This window comes from Hylaeus anthracinus, unplaced genomic scaffold (genome assembly GCF_026225885.1).
Source record: "Hylaeus anthracinus isolate JK02 unplaced genomic scaffold, UHH_iyHylAnth1.0_haploid 12000, whole genome shotgun sequence".
NCBI lineage: Eukaryota > Metazoa > Arthropoda > Insecta > Hymenoptera > Colletidae > Hylaeus > Hylaeus anthracinus.
In genome coordinates this window covers 1,211,535-1,224,727 of record NW_026534347.1, presented here as the reverse complement: position 1 = coordinate 1,224,727, position 13,193 = coordinate 1,211,535, and the positions used below count along the sequence as shown (strand labels likewise).

The 13,193-nt window shown below is 35.8% G+C and overlaps 4 protein-coding genes across 7 annotated transcripts in view; 2 read left to right on the top strand and 2 right to left on the bottom strand.

Annotated features, from left to right (window-relative positions):
* The first annotated feature begins 83 nt into the window (after nt 1-83).
* Nucleotides 84-4,489, top strand: LOC128890022 (acylamino-acid-releasing enzyme-like). 2 transcript variants are annotated; one of them, XM_054148166.1, is made up of 14 exons: nt 84-461; nt 585-802; nt 883-1,046; nt 1,125-1,264; nt 1,376-1,637; nt 1,709-1,857; nt 1,927-2,095; nt 2,170-2,424; nt 2,493-2,630; nt 2,706-2,926; nt 2,981-3,060; nt 3,124-3,171; nt 3,322-3,540; nt 3,608-3,770. In XM_054148166.1, the coding sequence occupies exons 1-14, from the start codon at nt 447-449 to the stop codon at nt 3,768-3,770; spliced, it is 2,241 nt and encodes a 746-aa protein (XP_054004141.1). In that variant the 5' UTR covers nt 84-446. The 2 variants fall into 2 exon arrangements, with proteins under 2 accessions (XP_054004141.1, XP_054004142.1); XM_054148167.1 differs by lacking the exon at nt 3,124-3,171 and having other exon boundaries at nt 3,608-4,489.
* LOC128890031 (uncharacterized) lies at nt 4,225-5,960 on the bottom strand. Its single transcript, XM_054148179.1, has 4 exons — nt 5,673-5,960; nt 5,367-5,596; nt 5,033-5,294; nt 4,225-4,976 (listed from the first exon to the last, which is right to left on the bottom strand). Exons 1-4 carry the CDS (start codon nt 5,773-5,775, stop codon nt 4,516-4,518), a joined length of 1,056 nt encoding a protein of 351 aa, XP_054004154.1. The 5' UTR covers nt 5,776-5,960; the 3' UTR covers nt 4,225-4,515.
* Nucleotides 5,944-11,895, top strand: LOC128890017 (cilia- and flagella-associated protein 65-like). Its single transcript, XM_054148155.1, has 20 exons — nt 5,944-6,078; nt 6,144-6,601; nt 6,670-6,889; nt 7,012-7,277; nt 7,353-7,632; nt 7,715-7,897; nt 7,968-8,172; nt 8,298-8,543; nt 8,638-8,869; nt 8,926-9,282; nt 9,385-9,473; nt 9,545-9,815; nt 9,885-10,100; nt 10,160-10,348; nt 10,416-10,669; nt 10,727-10,979; nt 11,051-11,277; nt 11,337-11,505; nt 11,577-11,703; nt 11,777-11,895. The coding sequence occupies exons 2-20, from the start codon at nt 6,416-6,418 to the stop codon at nt 11,845-11,847; spliced, it is 4,041 nt and encodes a 1,346-aa protein (XP_054004130.1). The 5' UTR covers nt 5,944-6,078; nt 6,144-6,415; the 3' UTR covers nt 11,848-11,895.
* The window catches only part of LOC128890036 (tRNA (guanine-N(7)-)-methyltransferase), a 5,229-nt gene continuing 3,870 nt past the window's right edge, over nt 11,835-13,193 (bottom strand). For 2 of the 3 annotated variants that reach the window (XM_054148190.1, XM_054148189.1), the window contains exons 2-6: nt 12,693-12,835; nt 12,440-12,624; nt 12,266-12,379; nt 12,090-12,191; nt 11,835-12,030 (exon numbers count right to left, since the gene is read on the bottom strand). In XM_054148190.1, the coding sequence (XP_054004165.1) occupies nt 11,899-12,030; nt 12,090-12,191; nt 12,266-12,379; nt 12,440-12,624; nt 12,693-12,816 (657 nt within the window). In that variant the 5' untranslated portion in view covers nt 12,817-12,835 and the 3' untranslated portion in view covers nt 11,835-11,898. Of the gene's footprint in view, nt 12,031-12,089; nt 12,192-12,265; nt 12,380-12,439; nt 12,625-12,692; nt 12,836-12,922; nt 13,154-13,193 lie in introns of those variants that run through there. The other variant, XM_054148188.1, reaches the window with a different exon arrangement.

Genomic DNA, 13,193 nt, shown 5'->3' with positions numbered 1-13,193 from the left:
TCAGAAGATTCTTTCCTTATCAAATAATTTTGAAGATAGCGTCGATAGCTATGTTTTCTTTTATCGTTTTTGCAAACTCAGTACTATTCAATGTCTATAAAAGATAACAGTCGACAGGCGCCTTTTAGAAGTAGTGAACCGCCTCAAATATTTCGATATATTATTTAATTCCAAACTTAATCAACCTACGTATATTTCTATTGTATTAATAATTACTATCTTCTTCGAAGTGGCGGTCGTAACAAATGCATTTAAACGAAAAAAGAATATCTAACACTAACCACAAAACATAACCTTACTTTGATCATTTTTCAACATAATTTCTTATTTACACCTGTTATCTGTGTTTGATTCTTATTAAGATAAGAACTCTTTTTATAGCGTACTCGTTGTATTTTGATAGCAGAATCAACGAAGAAATAGCGGAATAAGGAGCTTTTTACAAAATGGCATCGAATCAGGTATATATAAATTTAATACATCCTACTACTTTTCGTGTGAATATTCCATTGGTTTTAATATTCTAATAACCATTTTTATTTTACTACGTTTAATATTTCATTAATATATGAACGCTGTTGTAGGTTGAAAAAATTGTTAATTTATATAAAACATTAGCTCGGAATCCGTCATTAAGCGGTGCAAAGATTCTTCGAGCGACTAGTAGTGGAGTACTAATTTTAAGTACTTGGTCCCAAAGAAATTTAGAGAGGAAAATAAATGAAAAATTTTGTCGAAATCACATTTTGGATTCTGAATTGCAACTTCTATCTGAAAATTTTCCAATTGATGTTACAACAGAGTATGTTACATTTCTAACTTATACTTCTAATTTTCTTTTACCTATAAAACATTTTTGTTAATCTATATCTTTTCTATCAGGCTTTTATCTGTATCCACTGAAGATGAGAAACGTAGAGCTGTATTAAAGCAAACTACACTTGAGAACACCTCAAAACAATTTATAGAAATCTGGGATAAGCAGAGGCTTGTAGAGAATTATGATTTGGCTGCTTTGGATGTTCATGGAGATGTATACACAGATTGTAATTGTTTATAAGTTGTAATTTTTTACATTTAATCCAGGCCTCTGATAAAGTTACTAATGCTATGTTATGTTACAGCTGAATTTGCTTCTTTTGAATGGTCTCCAGATAAGACTAAGGTTTTATACATTGCAGAAAAGAAACTTCCAAAATCTGGACCATTTTACAAACAAAAACCTCTTAGTAAAAAAGAAAAAGAAGAAGATGAAGTATCAGTCGTAAGATATATATATATATATATACATATATTGTATATTAATACATTGTTTACCACTATATAAATGCAGTGGAAGCATTTTAAACTTTACTGGAATAAATACTTGCAACAGGGTAATGAGTATATTTACAAACCTCATTGGGGAGAACAATTAGTGGGTAAACATCGATCTGTTATCGGAGTCCTCGATACAATAACAGACACAATATCAATTTTATCGGGTATACCGGACGAACTTTCACCCGCTCAAGTATTGTGGACAAAAAATCAAGGAGTAGTCGGGGTAGCGTGGAAACACGAACCGAGACATTTAGGTCTTATTGCCTGTACTAACAGACTGTCTTGGATATTTCTACTGAAAGATGGGGAATACAGTAAGAAATATTCGATGTCTATGTATCTTATTATTCTATCACAGCTTGTAATAGTTACAATTATTTCCTAGAAAAACTCTCGAGCGATGGATGCGCCGTCCGTTGCCCCAGAATTAGTCCCGATGGAAAACATTTAATTTGGCTAGAAAGAGAAGCTGGTGGACCACATCACAACGCTCACAGATTGATGCATTTGAAGTTAGATTCTGAGAAACTAGAGGTAGTCACATATTAATGTATCGATACCGTGTTCATTTCATGTGAACTTAAATTATTTTGTTCAATCTAGGCTGACGTGCTTGTAGATGTAGTGCACACATCTATATCGATTAAAAATTCAAAACAATTCTACGGTTTGTACGGCCGTTTACCACGACGATGTTGGAGCAGCGATTCCCAATACATATTCTTGAGTTCACCTCAACAGAATAATATACGTTCTTACATCGTTGATACAAGTAAAAAGATATACGTGCTCTTTACGAAATTTCTCATTTATTGTAATTACGAAATATAAATATGTTTCTTACAGAAACAAAAACTATAACCGAGATTGAGAATGATCAAACTAGCCTCACTATCTTGGATGTGAAAAATGACATCATCGCATTTTCTGAAATGTCTCTTGTAGAGCCTTCCGTTCTTACTGTAGGAAAGTTCAATTTGGAAGTAACTAGCAGCGGTAATATCGTGAGAAGTAAACTTTCAACTTCAGCGTTAATTCCTGGGTCCGAAAATATAATGTACGAGTGTTTGAATCATGATTACGATAATCAAGATGAAATTAGTAAGTCACTTGAGTAATACTAAATAGAGGTTTTCAGTTAAATATATTTAATTTTACGACGTTTCTAGAACACTTTAACTTTATCTATTTTGGACCAAAAAGTGGAGATGACAAATCTGTACCTTTAGTAATTGTACCACACGGAGGACCTCACTCTAATTACGTGAACCAGTTTATACTCGATTATTTCCTCTTTGTATTGTCAGGTAAGGGTTCGATTGATTCAATTTTCAAACTCGATTTTCTTGGTTGTACCACCAAATAATTATCTTTAATTTAAGGCTTAGCCGTGGTGCAAGTTAATTATCGCGGGTCAACGGGAATGGGTTCTAAAAATGTAGAATATCTTCAAGGCAGAGTTGGGGATGCTGATGTAACAGATTGCGTAACCGCTACAAAAGAAGCTTTACGAAAGTATCCATGGTTAAATCCCGAAAAAATAGGATTAACTGGAGGTTCACATGGTGGATTTTTAGTGACTCATCTAAGTGGCCAATATCCGGTAAGCTCGTAAAGTACTCGCAAAATATCGTATAATAATAAACCTATTTTGCAGGACTTGTACAAAGTTGTCGTTGCGAGGAATCCTGTAATTGACATCTCTGCTATGTTTCGAATATCAGATATTCCAGACTGGTAAAAAATTAATGTATTTTTAAAAATTTTATATAGTTCTGAATTATCTCGATTATATTGCAGTCGCAATGCTCTGAGTAAGGAAGAGAAAATTATGTACCATCACGATATGTAAGCGTAATTGTAGAACAAAATATAATAAGAGACGATGCACGTCTAGTACAAGAGTCATAACCTATAAATAGTTACAATATTGTTTGAATATATATCATGGGAAGTATTTAAGTCTCATCATTAATGTCGTTTCAAATCTAATTCCAGGTGTGCCGCTGTTATAAACTGTTCATTCGATGAAACGCCCGCGATAGACTCGTCTGAATTTGAAATGTTCGTGAAAATGTATAAATGTTCTCCGATTCGTCACGTTGGTAAAGTGAAAGCTCCAACCTTATTGTGCATCGGTTCGAATGATTTACGCGTACCTCCGTCTCAAGGGAAGCTGTGGTATCAACGCCTGAAGGCTAATAATGTTAAGACAAAGTAAGTTAAGGGTAATACTTTTGTTAAATATGTTAAAAATGTTCATGTTTCATCAACTATGTTCTAGGATGCTTCTTTACGAAGATAATCATCCTTTAGCATCGGGGCCAGCCGAAATCGATAACGTTATCAATGCTTGTTTATGGTTGTTGGAACACATATCAACCGAAAAAGTTGACAGCATAAGTTTGCAAGAAAATAAATGTGATAAATATAATAATTGTGAATAATAAAAAAACTGTTATCATAACTTTTCAAAAACAAAAATATCGTGAATGAAATTTTTAATAATTTTATTATCACAAATGTAATATTTACATAATGTCGTTATGTATATGTTTATAAAGGTTTGTAACAAATAATTTTCAAAATATACACATTTTTGTAGCACTGTATAATACTATAAAATTTCGATACTTTATACGTGTATAAAAACTCGTTATAAATATCTTACATATGTTTCGGCTATATTACTTCGAGTTTACAAAATACATAGAACAAGTGTTCCATATTTTAATAAATATGTGATTCGTTATACAGGATTATCGTAATAGATTACCAATACTAAAAGATGCTGTAATTAAATTACTTGTATTAAGATGTCACAAGTATTTTTATAAAAAGTAGAAACAATTGCGTATAAATATTATATTCGTTACGGACTACGCTTTTGCAATGTTCAAGGAGAAAACTTACAAACTATAAACAAAGTTTCTTTGTAATGTATTTGTTCGTTGTTGTTAAATAATTGTTTTTTTTCTTACACATCTTGTTCGTATTTGTATAGTGTCATACAACAAAAGAGTATTTTTATTGGAGCGATAAAAAACGGGGAATGCATGTTATCTGTTTCGTATATAGGAAGGCACTCATTCATACCATATATATGAAGACTGCACTTTATACAGCGATATCTAATTAAAACATTAGATAATACACTGCCAATACCTATTAATTACATTTAGTAATTTATGATTATGATCTAACAGGATTACTTTGTTCTGGAAATAATGAATCATAGCTAGGTGGCAAATCTTTATCCGGCATAGACGGGCAAACGGCGACTTCCAACATCGGTGCCGTCGGAACTGGTGGGTTCGCGGATCCTTCGAGTTCGTGTGGTAACTGACCCGGCCTTGACGAACACACATTTGGATCAACACACTCCAAAGACCAGCATAACTTTTGCGATCTTTTACATATCCATAAGCACATAACAAATATAATGAAACACAATATTAATGTAGTCACTGCACCCACTGTTACTTTTGTACCAGTGCCGGTGCTGGTGATTTCAGTGGAAGTATTCGGACAATTATCCTCGTCTGAACAAACACCTGGGGCACAATTATAAATTCGATCGCAAAAGAATTCATTCCGCAAACAGGCGTTCATGCGGATCGATGTATATTCCGCGAAATCCACGTTGCTACAATCTACGAAATTCAAAAAATTTAAATTCCAGAAAACTGTCTAGACTACGCGAACTTACTTTTATATGGAGTATAAACAATTTTGAGAGCAAGGAATTCTCCATCCATTAACTTCTCTTTTGAAATGAATATCTCAGTTTCTAATTCTCCTCCAGATTTAGATTCGCTTGGATCGTATTCAGCAAAATTCCATGCTGTTTGGTGTGTTGCACCAGGCATGTAAAAATTGTGCTCAGGTTCAGGAACCGTATAATACTTTATTTTACTGCGATCCATCATTCCGCAAAACTTTTGCGTCCGATGGTTGTCTTTCCTTTTAAACTATTAAATTGGTCTTTGAATGGTATAAATGTTTACCATGAACACCGAGTAGAATGAAAAATGATTGTTTACCTGTACATAATCTATGCAATCCGTGGAATTTTGTCTAAGAGACATCTCCTGAATTACACCGAACAATCCATCTCCTTTAGCTGCTTTGAAGACAAATTTACAACGAACATCTGTAAGAACAGACCATCGATCGAACATGTGTTTAGGCCAAACAATAGCTGCTGAATTTTTTATCTCGATGGTTGACTTTTTGTTGAGCTTGTGACAAAACCTCTCCGACTCCAAACCATCTAAAAGCAAGAGGTTATAAATTGAATATCCTTCGAAAATAAGAACCAATCGATCCCATCTATGAGGAACACTCACATTCGTCGTAAGGTTTATCGTGAAGCGAGCACGAGCTGTATCTCACGTAATTGTTCGCGAGAAACAGGAGACACAAAAGATACAAAACATCCCGTCGAGCCATTTTTACAGGAACTGTCAGAAAGCCATAAAGAACGCGGCTAACGTCGATTAACGAATGATCGAATCTATGATCAATATCACTGAGATTTCCCGTGATACACAGAGAGGGAAAGAGATAAAGAGGAAGGAGAAGAAGAACGGAAGACGTAGGATATGTTTTTCACGGAACAGTTTGAGGTTCGATTCGCCGTCTTTGAGGATACGTCATCCATGTATCAAAACAAAACGAATGTGTCCCTTGCGTACGAGAGAGATGACCGTAGAAAAAGATACGCGATATCAATGGGATGGGTAGAATTCTTACGTAAATAACAAATCTTAAACAACGAATAAAGGATAAATGATCAATAATAAAAAGTAGGATTTCAGGTAGAGAATGAAGTTACACGTTGAATGAATGGAAATTCGTTCAAGTAACTGTTCAGGAATAAATGGTTCTACGTTGTTTTTGTACGTCGTTTATTATTCCAAGAAAATTTTTCCCACATCTGTCAACGGTTTCCTCTTATACATCTAACGAAAATAAACGTGTCGCGATAAAAGTAATTTTCATACTTTTACGGAAGCAAGGTTAGTTAGTATTATTGCTGAGGGAAGATGGTTTAGGTACTCGTGACTTCCTTATAGTTATATGGGAGGAAATGTTATGGAAATTCTGTAGCGTATCATGTATTTTACTAGCAATAGCAATAAAACATGATCTCTATACTAAGTCTAGGATGAACGAATATCTACCAAATGGCACGAAATTGATCCATTTGAATTACGAGGAAGTGGAAGTTGGCAAAACAGCAGTAAAAACGATAGAGATATGGAACGAATCCTGCGTAAGATTTGCTTTTTTGGCAAGTTTATGGGTTATTGCAGAAATAACCAACGCAATTGTTATATACAGAAGGAACAAATGTACCAGGTTCAAAGAGACCCCACCACGAATCCTCTGGATCACGTTTTCCATTTACGTTCTTATACTTGGATTTTGGCGCCCAAAGAAAAATATTTATGCGAAATACGTTACCGACCGTTCGTCGTATCTTCAAAAAATGTGGACTATTTGACCATTATCGACTCGATTGGGACGCGTTTAAAAATCGTTACCCGTGGATCTTGCATCGGTGCAAACGATAACGTCTTATAATAATATACATATAATAATTCAGATGAAAAACATAAAAGTCTTCTTTCTTACGTCATATTTTTCACGTACGTTGCGTTTCCATTTCCCATCACCGTACAGGTCCGGAAGTGACTTGCTCGACAACAAAAATCGTGATGATTTCCACAAACGACAACCCCGAACCAAAATGGCGAATTAAACTTAGAAACAATTCTAAAGTAGCAGCGATTTTTATGTTCGCCGTGGACGAAAAGTATCGGACGATTCAATTGGATATGAAACACGGTTGCATCGATCCTTGCTCGTACAAATATGTTACGATTACATTCACGCCATCGGAAGATGGAAGTCACGCTTATCGTTTGGCTCTTTTGATATTGCATCAAGTAAATAAATATATTAAATACTCGAAGCATCGCACTACATATGATAAATCAGTCTTTAAAAGAAAGATGTTGTAGGAACCAATCGTTATAGAATTATATGGGTACCGTAACTCGTCCAAGAATAAAGTGGACGCAAGTGACTTTACCTATTCGCGAACAGAGAAAAACGGGTTCGAAGGATATATGAGCGATAGCGTAAACGCTACAGGAGTCTTGCCTTTGATATCTCTTTCGAGGAATTATTTTAATTTCGGTCAGACGAACGTAGAAATGGAAGATGACGTTCAGAGAATCCCACATGCGATATGCCTCACCAATCACGGTCCATCCGATCTATGGATCGCGTGGGAAAAAGGTGATTCTGTCCGAAGTAACGAGTCATGTTTATATTTAAAATCTCTTGGAAAAAATACGTACATTTATCCGTTACGTTGCAGATGCAATATTCAACGTGACACCTTGCGAGATGCAAGTACGAGCAAATCGCTCGGCGCTTTTTGAACTTTCGTTCAACCCCAACGCGACGAACAACCTCTTTGGACGAGAGATCGTCGCCTCTGCTTTCTCAGAATTCAAGGGAAGATCGAGGTTTCCATTTGTTACGACGGTCAGAGCAATAGGTTCGGGGCTACGAATGAATAAAAACATGTCCGTGTTATTTTAAGAGGGTTTTAATGCTTGAACGAATAGGTCACTCGTTCCCTGTTGGGTCGAACGGATGGATTCCGCAATACAAAATACCTGAAACTGTAATAATGCCGCCGTGTGTCCCACCGTTTCCTGTTTACACGACGTTCATGATCAAAAAGTTCGGTCATTTACCCCTCATGTTTCATTTTGTCCCACCACCAGAGAGTCATTTCACCGTGAAGCCTATGCTTGGTGTAATCCACCGGTACGACTTTATTATTGTTATTATTATAAATGATACTCGAGCGGTACTTAAGTGGCGCTGCTCTTACAACAAACTTACACACGTACATGATTGCATTGTCTAACATAAGAATATGTGTATCGTAGAGACTACCAGATAATTGCTGTACAAATGTTACCAAAACCCGAAGACGAACAAATTTACATAGAACGATGGACAATATACTTTAACGGGGACACGAGAAACGAATCTTGTATAGATATGAAAGGATACGCAGAGTACGCGAATGTTCAGTTTTTCGGTAAGAACGAATTAAACTTCACACCGGCTATACCGCGTTGTCAGCAGTTCGAAATGCTTGGAATGCGAAATATTACTCGCCACACGTTAAAGTAAGTCGATAGGAATTTTTTATCCCAAGTAAAAGTGCGTTTGTACGAGTTGAGTCGATATTAAATTGACGAGAAATTTTTAATTAATTTGTAGGTACGCATTTTATCAAATGCCACCCGAACTCACAATGCAATATGAAAGTGGAAACCTTGATCCCAATGATACTCTGTTCCAAGAGTGTATTTTTCAACCAACCGAGCTGGACGTGGAGTACGATTTCGAAATAAAGTGCGTGTTAATCGTAATTAAAAATGGAATTGGTGTTGGGTCGAAGAGCTGTCTAACCGTGCGAGTTCGAGGAAATAGCAAAATGGGATCGTTACAGGTATACTAAAAAAAAGTGTGAAAGTCGTATCGTAAATATTCGTAATTTATTTTCAGGCGATTCCGAACGAATTAAACTTTCGAGAAGTGGAGTACAACGCTACCAGAACGCTGAGCTTCGGCCTTTTCAATCGCAGCCCTGTAAACATTTGCTATAAATTAATTTGTACCCATCGTAACTGGCCGCTGGGAGACATCGAAACGGACGTACAATTACGTCCAACTTCGGGAACAATTTTCTCAGGTTCTCACGAACAAATCGTAATCTCGATTACTCCACGTACGCCAGGCTATTACGAATTGGCTATTCAATACCTCGTAAGAGTTAACTCGAGATCAGATATCTTATTAACCGAACAAAACCCTACCAGAGTTTCTACCGCGATTTGCATGTGCATATTACCCGTTTTAAAGGTGAACGTATTCTTTTACGTAAACGTTCTATGATGTGAACGTTTGATTGCGTGCCTCTCCCCCCTTCCCTCCATAAGATAGCATAATTTTCATTTGGAACAGGTGGAGAATATGTGCGCGTTCGGATGCGAGCAAAAATATTCGTTGAACATAAGCAAACCGTTTCTATGGAAATCTATGCAAGTCGAGAAGTATGACCACTTCAAACTTTGTAGAATAATTAAATCCGGCAAATTCGACTCTATTAATTACTCCGTATTAGATTAAATGAAATTCTGAAGAGCATACTACCGGGAGAAAGGAAAACACTGCCCATCAAATTTTTCCCAATGGTCGTAAACGAAGGAGCATTTCATATTAAGTTGATAATGATGAATTCTTCGACGTTATCCGTTGCGTGGATTTTTAAGTGGGTTCAGCGATGCAGTTGTAAACCTGTCGCGAAGAAAATAGGTTTATCGTTTCAAAAGGAGAAACTTGATTGCGTTCATCAGACCCTTTGCAGCGTGTGTCCAGAGTCAGGCGTATTAAAGGTGCGAGTTTTTTTTGCTTTTAATAACAAAATTGGTGTAGTGTCTTTGCTCTATATCGATTCTTTTCAGCCAAACAAACGAACTATAATTACCATAACGGTACGTTACACGTCGATTGGAAAATCAGAGATATCTTGGGATCTGGATGTAGGACATGATCGTCACGTTACTTTAAATATGCTAATCGACTGCTTGTCCGAATCTGAACAGCAGCACGTCTTCCTAAACACCACGCACGTGAAGTTCGGACGAATTTATTTCGGGAACAAAGCAGCAATCCATAAAGTAACTTGAGTTCAATTCGTTTCTCTAACGTTAGAATGAAAGTAAGAACAAATTTCTAGACACTTTGGATACGCAACGTTACGAGTCACGATTTGCCATATTTCGTGAACATGGACAATATCTGCAAACTGAACGAGGATTATAATTGCCAAATATTTGCCTGTTCGCCTCAAAATGGTATCGCGGAGGCTTACACGAGTAAATGTCTTCTTCTAAAATTTCAACCCAGAATGTCTGGAGCGTACAAGGTATCGGAGAGTTTATCGCATTATACGATTTATTTCTAAATGATTCAAGCATACCATTTATTATAAGGTGGTGCTGCCAATAACATTGGGCAATAAAAATACCGAATTAATACTGGAGGGAGAATCATCCTACAACTTTAGATCGACGATCATTGGAAATACGATACCGAGTAATTGCGCTTGTAAAGGTGCAGTGTTCCCTCTGTACTTCAGCACGGATTGCATCGATATGTGGTCGATACCTACCCATAACTTTATCGTGAAAATGCTTTTAGTTTATAACAATCTACCACACGACGCGCTTGCTTATACGTGGAAGAGGTAAATCTTTGATTTTCGTACTAATTAAAAGTTGTTTAAATGTTCCAACGCTCTCAGCGAAACGGTGCCCGAAATACTTTCCGTCGAGGTATTTCCTCGCAAAGGTATAGTATGTCCAAAATCAGTGCAGAGTTTCAAGGTGAAAATTCACACCAACGGACACTCGTGCAGAGTCGATGTCAACGTAATTTGCGAGTTTTTTAACGCTGGTAAAAGGCGTGACTATCAAAGAAGCGTCATCAAGCACAATATTCTTAAAAAAGAACTGGAGGGACAGTTTATCATTACTGAAAAAGGCATTACAGTGCCAGTAAGCGTCGAATTATTCGATATTCCAAAAATTAAGTAATTATAAATATTCAGGACTTTGTTTTTACGTAGAAATCCTGGATAAAAATACTAGACAAACCGGAAATATTTTGTAAATCGTTAAGTTTACGCTGCTCTATATATCCCGTGGAGGATGAATGTTTGAGAGTCAGTTTAGCAGATGAATTAAAAGCCGCGCCGTCGCTTGCGATTTTTTTAAATAAAAGCGGAAGTTGTAAAGTTACGATGGAAGAAAATGAGCTTTCTATAACTAAGTTTATTTTGGAAGGTTTATTATGGTAAAAATGATTTTTTCGTATCTTCTGCGTAACAGAATATCGAGATTCATATTTTACAGGGATATCGTTACCAGTAAACGATTTAAGAGAACCGTCGAAGAAAGTTTAATACCTCGAAGAAATATATATTATTCGCAGATGACGATGAATCTTTCCGATCGTAAGAGATTAATACGGAGATCTTACGTATCGCCGCCATTGGCGTTCGTTAACTCTATATTAGACGAAGTAGGAATACTAAATTCAATTAAATAATAAAAAGACTATAAGTATCTCGTAACTTTGTTATACTGTTTCAGATGTTATATATCATAGTACACGAAGAATTCTCTTTAGAAACTGCGCATTTAATTCCCGAAGAAGATGTCAGACACGATAATTATATTAAGACTATACCCAAACAAGTCAAAGTTCATATTGAACATGGTACTAGTACTTAATTTTGCTTAATTTATTTATTAAGTATTGTTTCAGGAAAAGAGTATGTTTTATTTTCTAGGTAATAATCCGCTTGAAAAAGAGGAAGCACATTATAGGAAAATGGGATCTAAGGTGTCTTTTGTAGATTGATCATAGAAAATAATTTTATTTATATACATATATTGCGGTAAGTAGCCGATATTAACTAATTTCTTTATTATACGGATCTGGAATTCGTTTGAATACAGCTAGAAATTTGTCTCCTTTATTCCTTGTTACTTTTTGGCCTTCCTCTGTACTTTCATATAATTTCTCCACGATTGGGTCTGCATCCTTGTAAAAGAAGTACCTTATTATAGACTGTATAATCATAAATAATTCAAGAAACATACCAATTCCTCCTTGGAAACATCATCATACAAAGGATGCTCTCGAAAGTGCTGTACTATCCATTCGTGTAGATCTTTCACATCTGTCACTGTATATATAATAGCCTTTAAATGATATTTATAATTACTTATCTATACACAAAGAAAATATTAAAATAAGAAACTGTAATTGATATTACTCCTTCAGCTAAAACATAAGCATACTCCGCCAGGAGTGTTTTGTTTATAATTCTCCATTTATGTTTTGATTTTTTAAAATGTGGATCCGGATACAAAAAAAACATCTTCTTCAACTACAAAGAATTAGAGTAAATTTCAAATTATTACTATAAAAATAGAATTACCCTTTATACCTGCCCTTTGTGAAAGTAGTTTGGTAAATACTTCATTGCATTAGACCTTAAACATGCAATGTTTTGGTATTGCCCAGGGTTCTGTGATCTCAATGCAATTATACGATCCGTAACATAGTCTGAAACTTTCACTCTAATCTCCATTCCGATGATCAGACTATCAGGGAACATGGGGGATAGTGTAACTGTTGGACAAAACATTTTATCATTATCATGCATGAAAGTATAATATTTAATGTGAAAATGTACATGCCTAGTAATCCACCATAGCCACAGCCAATGTCTGCAAACTCCACGCATTTTTGCTGTGTATTAGTTTCGTTAGATTCTACTTTGTCAATTGGAAAATAATACGGATACAACGAACTCCAGTCCATTAAGTCAGGTTTCACAGGACTGAAAACAATTTTAAATGAAATTTAATAATCCTATTTCGTAATTGTTTCTAACGTAAATTTATATTTTTCATAGAAATTTACGTACTATTCTATGCAGTGGTCTGCTATGGGATTCGAGTGAGCGCGTTGCCTGTAATACTTTTTCTGCGGTAACGGCACCGGTTCTGACATGATGATAAAGTCTATCAAACAAAAATTAAATACTGTGTATCGGTGTATTTAATTGAGATATTTATTATTCACGTTACGAAGCTTTGCGCTTGGCATTGGCACATGGCGCACGTGCATGAGAAATCAGCTGTTCAGAGCTGGAGCGCCAACTGGTGGATGACGCTTCGTGCATCGGACGAAGGAAA

Bases quoted from the DNA above. Each gene is read 5' to 3' on its own strand.
- LOC128890031 (XM_054148179.1), bottom strand. From the start codon at position 5,775: ATGGCTCGACGGGATGTTTTGTATCTTTTGTGTCTCCTGTTTCTCGCG. The intron at 5,295-5,366 runs GTAAACAATCAT...CCAATTTAATAG, and splicing joins ATTGCATAGATTATGTACAG to TTTAAAAGGAAAGACAACCA. The intron at 4,977-5,032 runs GTAAGTTCGCGT...TGAATTTCGTAG, and splicing joins TGTTTATACTCCATATAAAA to ATTGTAGCAACGTGGATTTC.
- LOC128890022 (XM_054148166.1), top strand. The intron at 803-882 runs GTATGTTACATT...CTTTTCTATCAG, and splicing joins CCAATTGATGTTACAACAGA to GCTTTTATCTGTATCCACTG. The intron at 3,172-3,321 runs GTAAGCGTAATT...ATCTAATTCCAG, and splicing joins ATTATGTACCATCACGATAT to GTGTGCCGCTGTTATAAACT.
- LOC128890017 (XM_054148155.1), top strand. From the start codon at position 6,416: ATGTTATGGAAATTCTGTAGCGTATCATGTATTTTACTAGCAATAGCA. The intron at 10,349-10,415 runs GTATCGGAGAGT...ATTTATTATAAG, and splicing joins GAATGTCTGGAGCGTACAAG to GTGGTGCTGCCAATAACATT. The intron at 11,278-11,336 runs GTAAAAATGATT...CATATTTTACAG, and splicing joins ATTTTGGAAGGTTTATTATG to GGATATCGTTACCAGTAAAC.